The following is a 14,623-nucleotide window of genomic DNA, read 5'->3' as shown; positions in this document are numbered from 1 at the left end:
TCAATTAATTCTATCTAATTTAATTTAGCTTTTAAAAATAATTAAATTAACACTCTAAAGCAAAATATGGAAACTATTTGAAACGAAGAGTAAAATGCCAATAGGCAAATAACCCTTCAGGCTAAGTAACTATAGAGAAACCAAATCCTATTCCACGCAGGAGTAAAATTAAGAAACTCGTTTTCCCAACTCCAACCAAATTTTGGGTTTCCTTAATCAACTCCTATTCCCTGTAGGATTTGGTTAAAATTTTAGTTTTCACTTCCCTTTTCTTCTCTCTATATATACCTTAAACAACAAATATTTTTCCATACTCAAGAATTCTCTTTGCATTCTAAATTACTCTTCTAAACAAAAATATTTGTAAACAATGTCTCTCTTTCAAAATTGGGTTATTTGTGCTGATAACTTTGGTGAGAAACTGCCATTCCCTGTCCCAGCTATTAAGAGGAACAAGAACGAGAACAAGAACAAGACAGATTCAACAGATAATAGCAAGAACATAGCACTCACTATGACTCCAACTTTTGATGGCTTGTTTCACTTTGAGACGATGGAAAAGAACAAGGAGAAGAAGAAAAACGTGGATTCAACAGATGCAGAAACTGCTAAAACATTGAATATTCGTGCAGCATCGGATAATGCAGTTGTTGGTGCAAGCAAGAAGGACAACAGGAGCAAGAACAGAACGCTCGTTTACAATCCGGCTTTTGATGGTTTATTTCCTTTTGAGGCGTATGTTTATCGTTGATCATGTTTCCGGTTAAAAAGTGAATGTTATTTTCTGTTTTCATCTTTTATTTAGCAAGCAATGTTCTCTTTAAACATGTAGAAACTTGAATTTGATAGATGTTTTTGGGGTTTTCAGATGTTCTTCGTCTTATTTTATGTTTTATATAAAACAACAACAAATCAAGTGTATTCCCACCTAATGGGGTCTGGAGAGGGTAAAATATATGAGGAAGTAGAGAATTTTATGTCTTATATATTGTTTTCAAAGTCGAATTCTGTAATATTTCTTGATAAAAGTATTGTAATGCATGCATGATTCAGTATTATATTACTTGGTCATGAAAGTTATGGGTTTCCCGCCTTGTGTCAGTTATAACCACATTGGACCTGACTACTCTAAATTTGTGTTGGGTCGGGTTTGGGAAAAGTGGTCCCTAGACTTTTTCGATACCTAAAAAGTAGTATCTAATTTGCATTGTTTAGCACTTGCTGCTTCAAATTTCAATAGCTCAAGTAAAAATTAAGCAAAAAAAAAAAAAAAGAAGAAGAAATTGTTTTGTTTGTGTAACATTAATAAGGTGAATAGGAGCCTTGGAGTAACTGGTAAAGAAGCCCGGGAAACAGATTCTTGTAGAAGTGCCAGTACGACTGCATAAAGTAGACCCTTATGGTCCGGCCATTCCCGGGACCCCGAGCATAGCAGGAGCATCAGTGCCTCTAGCTGCCCCTTCTAACAGTAAATTGGTAAACTATGAAGCAAACCGTCAGGAGAACCAGGTGATTACTAAAACAAATATTTCTGTTTCACTATAAACACTGAAAGAAAAACACAAGTAAACTAAAGCAAAAGCGAGATCAAAGCAGATTTGTGCAAGTAATCTTCGATTTTTATTTTAGAGGAATAATTTTTACAGCATCCAGTCTTCTCTAGTAGGGGTAGTGAGAAGTATCATAAAAGTAAAAGATGTACACTAGATTTCTACAGCACAGGAAAATAAAAGTTCGGCACGTTTCTACCTCATGGATGTGTTTAGCCAAAATTTTGGAGGACAACCAAGTTTCAACGTGTTCCTTCAGATGACGATACCACTTGGAATCAAAGCATCCTTGATGATAGTGACAATCCCACTCTTGATGAAGTATCCATCCGTTTCCCTAGCCGCTTCTTGAACATTGTCTCTGTTAATGATCTGATGAAAGAAAATTACTCATTAGAAACCCATGACCACTGTATGACTAAATCAATGCTACGAATCTGAACATGTGATGTCAAGAAAAAACGTTACACATCTACTGACTGTTTAAATGACAATAAGTCAGAAGCGTGAAAGTTCAAGGAATTTAACCTTCACATTGTCCCCTATACGGGCATTCTTGTCAATAATGGCTCTTTTAACGTGAGAGTTCTTGCCAATACCAATTGGGACACCGCCCTTTGAAGCCAGTAACTTCCTGTCAGCATCAGTCTGGACCAATAAAGGGACAGAAAGTGAGTGCGGAATACTAAGCGAATGCAGTAACGAAAGCACAAGTCCAATATTTTGTTTATCCTCTGTAATTTGACTCCAAGGCAACTTGCTCCACAGTAGACCACGTTATACACCGCAAATATAATAAGTGAAGAAAGCTAAATTCACGTTCCCGTGTATATGATATTAGATATCTTTTGTGATAACCTAAGGATTACCTCATAATAATCTGCCCCCATCAAAAGTGTGTCTTCTATAATCGCTCCCTCTGATATGCATGATCTGAGCCCAACCACGGAATGGTGAATCTTACAGTTCTGCAACACAGAAATATTGATTAATAACTATGTACTGGTATGCCAGTTCTGAGAGCTGGAGCACAGTCTGATGAAAAATGAAAAGGACAAAGTTGGTGACAGATGTCTCAGTAATTACCTTCATCCTAATCCCTTCCTCGGGGTCCTAAACAAAAACTACTACTATACCTCAATCATAAGCTAGTTGGTTCAGTCATATGAATCTCAATATCCATTTCGATCAATCTGGATCTGTTTCATTAAAATTCAATATTCTGGAATGATCTATATGTTTCTTCCTAGAAGACTAATTTTTTCTCCACCGAGACAAGGTAGTATAAACTCTAACACTACCTTCTTCCGTCCAAAAAGGATGTCTTAATTTGCCCTTTAGGTCCGTCATAAGTATGTTGTTCATTCTCCATTATTTAGAAAAAGAGCAGGGCGGTGCACGAAGCACCTTGCGTTCACGCGGGGTCCAGAGAAGGGCCAAACCCAGGGGTATCTACATAAGCATTAATAGTTAATGGCTCGAACCCGTGACTTATAGCTACAAAGAGACGTTGCTCCAAGGCTCCCCTTCATTTCTCCATTAGTCAATGACTTTAATATTGTGAGATCTCAACTTTATCAAAGAGTCAACTTTAGAAGTCATATTTTGGACCAATTTTCTCTATAATATATCATTATTTACTTTCACTCCTATATTTCATACTGCACGAAACTAAGACAATTACACTAAAATAGAGGGAGTGCCATCTTGGTATCAAAATCTCAAAATCTCCGGGTAAAGGAAAATATCTTTAAGTCAAGATCTATAATATTTATAATAATTTTCCCTCTCCAACCTGATAGCAAATTAAACTAAGAAGAAAATGCAAGCACATCTCCGAGAGGAGGGAAATCGAGAATTCAGTATCCTTAAATTTATCTCCTTTTGTTTTTTTAAGAAAGCAGTAGTCTCAACTTTATTTTGTATTCTATGCAAGTAGGACTTCAATTGTAAAGAACATGGATTATGAATGAGGTCATGAAAAACATAGAACACGTCAAGATACACCTCACATGTTTGCTATTAAGAATGCAATTCAGAAATATCGAGGCCTTGAAACAATAATTAGTTACCTTGATCACACAACCTTCACCAATAACACTATCTGTGACATCAGCATCCAGCATTTTTGAAGGTGGCAGATATCGAGGTTGGGTGTAGATTGGGGCTGATCGGTCGTAAAAGCTTCAGTAAATATTGAAGATAGCCATATTAGTGCTTAATCAAAGTGAGTGAGATAGCAAAGCAGGCAAACTGCAGAGAATTATCTCTTAGAGATCAGCAGAATTACCTAAAATCTGGCACTGGTTTTTTTGTAATGCCCAAATTGGCATTGTAGAAAGCTTCAATGGTACCAATATCTTCCCAGTACCCATCATATAAATAGGCTTGCACCTGCAAACACAGATACATAAGACCTCTAGAAATAACACTAACCAAGTCACAACTCACAATTTTCTTAAAAGAAATTGAGCACGATGCATCATTCTTTTTTGAGTATTCATACTGATGATGAGCAGAACAAGAGAAGCAAGAAAGAGAAGAGAAGGAAAACAGAGAAAAACTTGAGAGGGGCAACACACGAAAGCAAAAGAGTAACGAGAGCTCATTTTCATAACCATAGTCGGAAACCGTTTAAGAAGTTGAGACAATAAGGGCCACAAATACTAAATTGCTCTAGAGTATAGTTTTATATGCTAAATGACAGAAGATGCAATTCTTTTTATGCATTGAACACTGCAAAAAGTATATAATACATATTCTATTTTTTTGCGATAAATAAAAGTAAACGCTAAGTGTAAGTTCTACAGAAGAAAGTACATACTCTCATCCCAAGTGAAGTTGCACCAGGAATAACTTCACTACCAAAATCATTGGCCCCAGGGAACTTGTCACGAAGTAGATTTAACATCACGTCTTTGCTAATGACATATATACCCATACTCGCTATGAAAGGCATTTCTTTAGCTCTCTTGTCATCAAGACCTAAAATGGTAGTATCCACCTGACATACATTAAAACACGAGTTAACACATGCTTATAAATTCTTTTGTGAATAGTTCTGAATTGAAAAGCATTAGGACTATGATGGTCTTACTTTCATTGCTTGCAGTTGCTCTCCTTTTGGTTTCTCTGCAAATTCAATAATGCGTCCTTCTTCGTCAATCTTCATGAGACCGAATGCAGTGGCACGCTTTTCGTCCATTGGCAGTGCAGCAACGGTAATATCAGCATCTGTTTCTCTGTGGGCTTGAATAAACTTTTCATAATCCATTCGATACAGATGATCTCCAGCAAGTATAAGGTATTCAAGAACATTATGCTCCTCAAACAACCACAGATACTGCCTGACAGCATCAGCAGTGCCCTACAAACAAGTATCATCATTTGTTATGCCAGTTTGTAAAGTAAAGTAGCTCAAAGTAACAGTAAACTGCAAATACAAGTTTAATTCAAGGTGTCATGCACGAATGATACCCGAGTTACATCTCAAATAATGCATTTCTAAAAAGCTCTTCGGAAGCTCAGGAAGATATAGGTAGTTTAAGTGCTACATTGTATCCTCCACAGTAATGAGTGAGATCATTCTCCCGGTAATTAATAACAATAACAGTAGCTTTATGTGAATAGTGTGCAACAGGAATGAAGACTTACCTGGAACCAATCAGGGTTCTCCGGACTTTGTTGAGCAGCAAGAACTTCCACAAAGCCCTCATTTTTGTATCCGCCCATGTTGCTAGCATATGCCCGTGAAAGGTGGCGATTCAAAGACGCGGAGTTGAATTGCGTGAGAACATAGATCTTAGATATGTTACTGTTCAAGCAATTGCTTACGGGAATGTCAATCAGACGATAATTTGCTCCAAGTGGAACTGCTGGCTTTGCTCTTTTTTTAGTTAGAGGATAAAGTCTGGTTCCAGCTCCACCTCCAAGAATAATTCCCAAAACACTCTACACCAAATTGCATTAACAATATAGAACGTAAGCTTTTCTTAATGCTTTCATATCGAAAAACAGACACATAATCATTGCAAAGTTATTGGCAGGGAAACAACAAGTCAATACTGATCATCCATAAATCACAATATAACTATATTAATATACTTTTTTATAACAAAGTTGACATATTGAAATGGCAATCTGCCCATAATTACTAATTACAAATAAAAAGTGCACGGTTTAAGGATTAGAAGATGAGACAGACACTACTAACCTACGTTGCTCGGACTCTTCAAAAATGTGTGCGTGTCGGATTCGCCAAAGCTAGTGTTTTTTTGGAGAATCAGGTGCGGCATCGAAAGTGAAGAGTCAGCGCAACTTAGCTACCAACAGTGCCTGAAAGCGTTATTCGGGATTGCAATTCCTTGCTTATGCTAAGATAGTCAGATCCGATGACTACATTTATTTTTCATGACCACATTTCACCTCCCACCAGCAACAGATACAGGGTAACTCTGTATACCAAGGCTAGGAGATGGTAGGACAGATGGGAATAAATCATCCAATGATTACATTTTGCAGAATATAATACTAGTTCTAACAGTTTTTTTCTAAAGTCAAAAAATTTAATCAATGTATGACTATCATGTGCATAATGAATCTATGAAGAATGATAGCAAAGAATTTTGCATAATATTAAACAAATAAAAGTAGTCATTAGTACATTTTTTAAAATAAGCACGTGATTATGTGCGGGAAAGAGGTGAGAGGATCTCGGATCTAGAACTATACACAGTCAAAATACTTCAAACTGAAGCAATCCACTCCATCCTTTTTCACAAGAGGATCCGCTTCTCCTAAACCGCCACAATCCGATAATCACCTCCAAGTTAGCTATCAATCAGAGCAAAAACTCACCAAAATTTTCTACATTTTCACACACTCACACCGTATATAGTTATAGATTCACAAAGTTAGTGATAAAATTGAGTCAAAATAAGTAGTTTTTTGCTTACTCTGCTAGCATCAGGGTCGAGACATGTCTGCGAATTTTGCGAATCAGAAACAGCCTTAGGAGAAACGATGACTGGAGTTCTTCTCTCGCAAAATCGGAGTCCTTGTGAGGCTACAGGCATCATCAACTTGTCTCCGGAGAGATGAGAAGACGAAAACGAGAGGTTTCTAGAAGGTACTGCACACGCGAACTCATTTCTAATGCAGTTGTGTGTGGACGAAGGTGAAGATTTTAATGCTCCAATGGAAGCTGCCATTGTTAATGGACTTGTGCTCAACGACCCTCCTCTTTGCTATGGAGTGTGTGTGGTAGTGAGAGTGATTGAAAATAAACTATCGGTGGGATTTTGGTTTTATACTACTGATATTAACTGCTCTTTCTTTCGAATAAGTTAATTCGAAATTAATTATTTAAAATTAGCTATATTAAAATAATAAATTATTATATATGAAATAAATAATTATGACACTACCTTAGTCCTTATATCTTAAACTAAAACATAAAATAAAATAATTTTAAATTCTATCTCATTATTATTATACCTTATATTTTGTACTAAATGACTCTTGAGGGTAACTTTATAGGCGTCCGTTTGGTTGGAGAAATTATCTTGATATAATTAATCATTTTATTATTTATATGAAATAATTTATCATATCTTATAAATAATGTAGATATTAATTAATACCTCAAATCAAATATGAAATAAAATAATACTTTTATTTTATTGGGGGACGATTTTTTCCTGATGCCTCACGTCAAAAGAATCCTATAGGTCTAGTTTTGTTTGATTTTACTAGTGGATGACAGATATGATTGGTGGACATTTTGTGTTGTGGGGATATTTTGGGGATTGAAATATGTCTTTTGTACTTTAGCTAGAAAAAAAATCTGACTAGGGGAAATTTAGAATCATTATTTTTTGGAAAACGGTTATTCAAAAAGATTACCCCTATACTAGTGGACACCATTTCACTTATTTGTAGGAGAATTAGATATGATCACATGTGCTTGACAGAAAAAAGAGAAACGGATGTGTATGAACCGTTCATTATTTAATGAATTGTTTAATTGGGATTTTTTGTTAAAAATAACTTGTACTTGAAGGCTTGAGGAGTTGATGTTTCTTATACTTTTATTAATATTTTTCCGAGACTGTTTTGAATTAATTTTTTCTTCAGTTTTGAAGACATGAAATATATGTATTAGGGATTAGGATAAAAGATTAGTATAATGAGTGTTAATAATTATAGCGTTTCACGGTTAGTGTTTTATTATTGAATTCATTATGTGGTTTCGTATAGTTTGTTGAGAATATTGTTTGGTGATAATCTTATTTCTGCCACTACCAGTTGTTTTGTTACTGTATGTTAGTTTTGTTACTATCGTCTGTTTCTTGTTCTTATATTATGTCTTTCTACGTTGTTTGATCTCTAGTCGAGAGTGTATCAAAAGCAGCCCCTCCACCTCACATCTGAGACAATAATATGGACTGCATACATTCTATCCTTGTCAAGTATGTTGTTGTTTTTCTTGAGTTGGGTCTTACTTTTCAGATAAAAGGTCAAATTTGTAAATATTCTATCCTTGTCAGACCCCGCATTGCGATATTACTTGAAGGCATGGGGAATGAATTGACAAGTGTGATTTGGAATAATTCGAAATTGTCAGGATTAGAGTACTTGTTTATGATATGCTGTCACTCTCCCAAGGAGAGTTGGTGTATCAAGTTTCAAGAAATTAATTACTTCCTCCGTTTTAGAATAAATGAATTATTAGGATATTTATTAGTGTTTCAAAATAAGTAAATCATTAAATTATTTTTCAAATTTACCCTTATGATTTGTCAACCAATTAACTTTTGAAAAGCTATTACAAAGTCAACTTTTTTTTTGGAATAAAAATGAAAAGTTATGTTAAATTTATGTCTTTAATGTTTTTTCCTTAATCTTTGTGCCAAAATTCAACAATTCATTTATTATGAAACGGAGAGTATAAAATATTGATAATGGCTAAAGCCCATGTTGCTATGTTTAATGGGGTTATGATCAATCAATCATGTATGACAAGAAGTTTTAATGGACGATCAAATTTATCTTGCTTCCTACTTGCCAGTGACTTCACTGAACATCAATCCTGTACAAAGGACTATGAGAACCGTTCAATGTAACTATGCTCACTAAGCTTGTCTCTTTGCTAATTATTGTTTAAGGTAAATATAGGTAAATCTGTTTGGCTGTTGCAATTAAGTAAAAGTTTACTCATGGTTGTTTATGGTTTTAATCAATTGGACGGATGATACGAACACCTCAACCTCAAACTCCTAATAAACTTGGTAGAATATTACTTAAGACACTCAAACTAATTTTTATGTCAATTCAACACCACAACTCCTAATAAGATATCTAGACACTTATAAAATTTAAATATTAGGTAGTTAAATTAACACATAAAATATTTTAGCTCTTTTAATTATACGCTTTTGCCTCAATAAGCTAGAAAACTCCCATGTGTTTTCTACTTGAGATTGAAGTGTATAATCAAAGGAGATGATATATTTTATATGATTAACTTAACTACTAATAGATGCACAGACAAAAAAAAAAAATCAAAAATTAACCAAAAGTGTCCAACAGAAACACTTCTTTAGGAATTGTTATATTTAATTAGAATATACTTAGTTCAAATGTCTAAATTAAACATTCTAACAAATTTAAAAAGTTAAAAAGCTACGTATTAAATCAATATTTTTACTTTACTACTACACTTAATCATGGTAAGTTCTATTAATTTAATATAAACATCCTCAGAACTCTTCATATTCCTTCCATGAGATGAGCGGCGTGGCATTTACGTCTATCTGCCAACTGACCTGGCACAACTGCGGCGAGCAAATTAGGCAAGGGCACGTGAATAAGGAAGGAGAGGAAGACCATGGGGGCAGGAATTAACTTTTTCCCCTTCACACAGGCTCACAGAAGGCAAAAACAAAAAAATAAAAATCATGTCTTTATGTACGCACTTTACTTATTTTTGCACATACATCCATCAACATTGAACAAGCAAACTAAAGAGAACACTCGATATTAAGTATCCAAAACTACAAATAAACAAGGCTTAAACAACCACAAGAACATGATAGATAAGATAATAGATAGAGCAATAAATGTCCACTTTTAAGAACAACAACCCCCTCCTTGAGAAGCAGCTCCATCTCTTCCACCTGAAGGCCCCGGAATGCCTCCGTATCCAACTTTTATTCCATAAGACTGCAAAAGAAAAAAAATGGAAAGCATCAAGATTATGTAGACAATATAGACAACCATGGGTACCCAGATTGCCATAATATAGCTTAAAGACAAGAGGGCAGATTGATGGATTGATATTTTTTAGGATGGTTGAAATAATATCAAGTCTTTTAATTCCTTAAAATTAATTTGCCTTCCCGTCCTAAGATAACGTGTTCCATATCCTTGACTTGTAGGAAATCTACCTCTCAATATCGAACCAAATTTACTATCAATTATCCACATAATAGTTGCCTTTAGAGATCAATCATAGATGAATTGAAGAGTCGATATTTTTCAATTCAGAAAATGAAACTACTAATCCAATTAGAAGCTGCTAAAAGCTACTCTGAGTTGGATGTTACAGTTTGCTAGACTTCTCAGCATGAAAATGGCATCTCAGAGGCTATCATGGCAATACGTGCAAACACAATGCTAGATATGCCCGATACATGAACCTGATAATGTTTTCTCCAAGGCCTTTTTTCTAGTGCAGGACGTTGGTCTTAGGTCGGATGACCAGATTAAATCCTTAGGTGGCTTTTATCTGTGGACAGCTTTTTATATCTCGCAGAAAATTTTCAAAGTAATGTTTTTTTCCCTTCAAGAAGTACCGGCCAAAAGACTTTTCTTTCAAAAATCATATCCCAAGAAGTGGTATTAGCATTTCCGAAAGAAAAGCAATTTCAGTTGAAAAAAAAAAATTCAAAATTTTACTGCAATTATAATAAGCTACACAAATTTATTATTTTTGCACAGAATTTTACCAAAGGTATCCAAACGCACATATTTTTTCAAAGGAGAGGATTCTCCAAATTCTTCCAAGCAAACCAACTTCTTCATTTAACTCTTTACTTAATGAGATGACAATCCTGTCTTGCGTAAACAATCACCATTTATATATTAATGGAAGTCCACGAAAATAACCACACTAGCAGAATAGACTTATGTGTATAAATGGTCAGGGCATGACATACCTCATTCGATACATCAAACACTCCATCCTGTATTTTCTTATAGATTGTTGAGGCTGTTCTGATAAAAGCCTGAAAAGCAGCGGAAACCAGAAATCATATAAAAATTATTACAAGTTTAGTTAGAGACAGATGTCCATGGATGGATATTAAAGGAAAATAGCAGAAGAAAGAATCCCTCACCTCTTCAACATTCTGAGCTGTTTTGGCAGAGGCCTCCATAAATATCAACCCATTTTCCTTGGCAAATTGCTCGCCTTCTTCGGTGCTTACAGCCCTTCTATGAGCCAGATCACACTTGTTTCCAATCAGCATTATGGTCATGTTTGCATTTGCATGCTGTCTTGCATCTTCCAACCAACTAGCAAGGTGGTTAAATGTTTCCCTCCTAAAATGTTTTGGCATGGGGAAAACACAATAATCACTACATCAACTAGACTAGACTTCCATACTTTCTTGATAAATATACGTTTAATATTAATTTCTTCTGTTGAAGACAAATAATAAGAACAAAATAACCCAGTGCTTAATAGTTAACTTTACACACTTGTTCTGCTGCTCTCTTAGTCAACGACATGTCAGCCATCATGACTGGAACACCATTAGAAAGGCTAAAAGTAATACAGTGAAAAGACTAGAATCGAATGTTTGGCGTTCATTAGGTAAAACACTCAAAAATGTGCTGTAAGAAAATTAACAAAAGGATCAATACATAATATATACACAGTCCTGTCAACTCTGCACTTTGAAAGCATCCTGGGTAACAAGAATTTAGAAGATAATTTCTGGAAAATTGATCAATGATAAAAGGACAGATCAAGAAGTCATTCATTTACATCATGGGACATGTAACCTCAAGTTTCCTACAGGTATGAAAGTGCCAAAGACACGGCAGAAACTACCTTGTAATATCATAAACAAGTAGAGCCCCAGCAGCACCTCGGTAGTATGACCTCGTTATAGATCTGAACGATTCTTGACCAGCCTGAAATGGAGAACACTCGTTAGATCATGTTTTTAGTCATCTGTACTAGCATGAGGAGAGAATAAAGAGAACACCATAAGAACGATTCTACCACCAGCAACAGAATTTTAAACATTTGGACAGGGATCCAAAGTTCCTAATATCCACAACAACCAGCTAACTGTGGACTAATCTTAGAATTTTTTAGGCACTAAAGATTATTAAATCAATAGAGGAATAAGGTAAAAATGTGTCACTAACTGTGTCCCATATCTGCAGTTTTATGGGCTTGTTGTCTATTGTGATCATTCTAGCACCAAATTCAACCCCAATGGTCAAGTCATGCACCGGTTGAAATCGTTTGTCCGTGAATTGCAAAAGAAGACATGATTTCCCAACTCCTGCATAACAAAATTATTAACCTCATCAATGATGTATAAAACAAGGCTTCGATAATGTATAATCTAACAGCAGATACTTATTCCAACTGAATCTAATAAAAAGTGCAAGAGATGGTAGGGGAAAAGTGCACATGTATCAGCACATGGAAACAAGGAGTTCTGAGTACGTGTCCACACACAACCAAAAACATGGCAAATCATGAAGATTCTTTCTTTTCTTTTTCCGGATAATGGTGGTGCCAAGCCAGCTCGAGTGCAACTCAATTATTCCACTAGGTACCTACTACTCCCACCAACATAGATATCAATGTAATTATATCCACCAAGGCTTAGACAAATAGGAAGAAATCACCCCGTGTTTTTTCCCTGTTGGGACTTGAACCCTTATCTTCAAGGTTGCCAAATTTTATCGAATTACTAGGCTATACCCTTGGGTACCAATCATGAAGAATCATTTGGTATGGTCACCATTATGCACACCACCAAGAGGTTAAATTCTCACTACATGGATTGCCAGTGCTCCTAAGGAAATATGTAAACACACTGCGCTATATTAAACTACTATGCTGAAAGCACTCTTGAATAATCATCTTTACCATAAGCCATGTACAGCTTATCTAAAAAAGGAACAAGTCACACAACATGAACGTATAAGCCATGTACAGTTTATCTAAAAAAGGAACAAGTCAGACAACACGAACGTGTAAGCCACGTACAGTTTATCTAAGGAAAAAAAGGAACGAGTAAGACAACACGAACGTGTAAACCACATACAGATAATCTAAAAAGGGTACAAACCAGACAACACGAACGTGTACGCCGCATACAGTTTCTCTAAAAAGGAACAAGCCAGACAACACGAATACGTAAGCGAAAGCACAACTATACTATCTTCTAATTCTCAGAAAATCAAATTCCTTCCACTCTATTGATTGTACATAATGCCAACTATTCTACTTGTCAAGCATTTGAAAAAAAAGTCATCTAACTAGAGAATTCCATCAATCTCATTCCTAGCCTTATTCTAACGACTTCACAAAGACCTTTCAAAACCATTTAAATGTATGATACAATAAAGCCACAAGTTCCTTTTTTTTGGTTAATTGTTGTGTTCAGGCCAGCTTGCACGCACCTCTACTAATTCCACAGGATATCTATCACCTCCTACCAGCAACAGGAAATCTAATTTAGCTTGATATCATGATGAAAAATATTCAAATGGCCTAACTAAATAGATTGAGCTGATAACATTTTTGTTTTAGATGATTCATTCAAGGTCATCGCGATTTGATGATCAACATCAATCATATACGAAATGCAACCTCATACAACACAAAATCATTACATTCAAATTCCTTCTATCTGTCCTAGTCTTTGTGAACAAAGTTGGTGACAGATATCCAGTGGAATTAGTCGAGATATGTGCAAGTTGACCCGTATACCATAATTAACCCGACAAAATAAAAATCAGAAGAGAAACATCACAACAAATTTTGCACAGCAGCATTACCGAATTTCCAAATATTGAAATCATCATCCAGATCGAGATAATAATAACAATTAACACAACGCCAAATTAAATTCAACTCAAAATCACCGAGAAACTATTAATCAGATCCAAATCAATTGTTAAACAAAAAACAGCAAAGATTAAACAAAAATCCTCCAAATCTTCAGAACATTAAAGCAAAGCACAATTGAAACAAGCAATTAAAACTCAAAAAAATAAGTAAATTACCGGTATCGCCGATGATGATATACTTGAATAGATAGGCGTAAGACATGGCTCACAAGTAAAAATTCGATGAAAGAGTAATGGTTTATATATCCTCTGAGCTGGAGAAAATAATATGTAGTTTTTATGTATATTTATATTTTTACATGAAAAAAAAATGATAATACAAATTGCTAATAATTGTACTCAATTAACTTTGTTGTATCCTTCTTCTTCTTCCTTTTTGTGGGAGAGAGAAAGAAGAAAGAGGGGGAGAATTTAGAGAGGCGTTACGAATATATTTGCCGATTTTAGCGTGTCGTAGGATTCCCCCAGCTAAGCCTTCGAGGAGAAGGCACGACTCTGCGAAAAGCTGTTTAATGGATCGGTTATTCGGATTTCGGGTTCAACCCATAGAGAAAATTAATTGCCATCTTTCCTTTTTCGGCCACGGTTAAATTTCAATTCTATTTAAAAGAATAAGATCTATTGGTATATGTATACTTTGTGTTATGTATCTACGATTATGTATACTCATGTTAAGTATGAAGGTTGTGATTGAAGTAAATAATTAGGCTTAAGTCATCGATACGTCTTGAATTTATTTCAAAAATTTACTTAGATCCCTCAACTAAGGTTTATACCTATCAGATCCCTCATTCACCCGAATTTTGATTCAATCAAGCCTTTTTTGCTTACATGGCACACCGTGCGCAATATACTCGCAGGGGACGCGTGAATAATATTTTTTTACTAAATCACGAATAGAAATGTGCCAA

General features: G+C 35.2%; 2 protein-coding genes across 2 annotated transcripts; both read right to left on the bottom strand.

The window, feature by feature from the left end:
- Positions 1–1,597: 1,597 nt before the first annotated feature.
- Positions 1,598–7,051, bottom strand: LOC107878514 (glucose-1-phosphate adenylyltransferase small subunit, chloroplastic/amyloplastic). The gene is made up of 9 exons (XM_016725533.2): positions 6,506–7,051; positions 5,205–5,501; positions 4,648–4,917; positions 4,375–4,554; positions 3,841–3,944; positions 3,623–3,734; positions 2,420–2,518; positions 2,079–2,198; positions 1,598–1,922 (listed from the first exon to the last, which is right to left on the bottom strand). Exons 1-9 carry the CDS (start codon positions 6,758–6,760, stop codon positions 1,806–1,808), a joined length of 1,554 nt encoding a protein of 517 aa, XP_016581019.1. The 5' UTR covers positions 6,761–7,051; the 3' UTR covers positions 1,598–1,805.
- Positions 7,052–9,494: 2,443 nt separating this feature from the next.
- On the bottom strand, positions 9,495–14,419 carry LOC107878513 (ras-related protein RABB1c). The gene is made up of 6 exons (XM_016725532.2): positions 13,869–14,419; positions 11,991–12,130; positions 11,668–11,750; positions 10,949–11,153; positions 10,769–10,837; positions 9,495–9,773 (listed from the first exon to the last, which is right to left on the bottom strand). The coding sequence occupies exons 1-6, from the start codon at positions 13,912–13,914 to the stop codon at positions 9,681–9,683; spliced, it is 636 nt and encodes a 211-aa protein (XP_016581018.1). The 5' UTR covers positions 13,915–14,419; the 3' UTR covers positions 9,495–9,680.
- Positions 14,420–14,623: the final 204 nt, after the last annotated feature.

The sequence above is a fragment of the Capsicum annuum genome, chromosome 7 (assembly GCF_002878395.1).
Source record: "Capsicum annuum cultivar UCD-10X-F1 chromosome 7, UCD10Xv1.1, whole genome shotgun sequence".
NCBI lineage: Eukaryota > Viridiplantae > Streptophyta > Magnoliopsida > Solanales > Solanaceae > Capsicum > Capsicum annuum.
The sequence above is the reverse complement of the archived record's forward strand: the minus strand, read 5'-3'. Positions and strand labels throughout refer to the sequence as shown.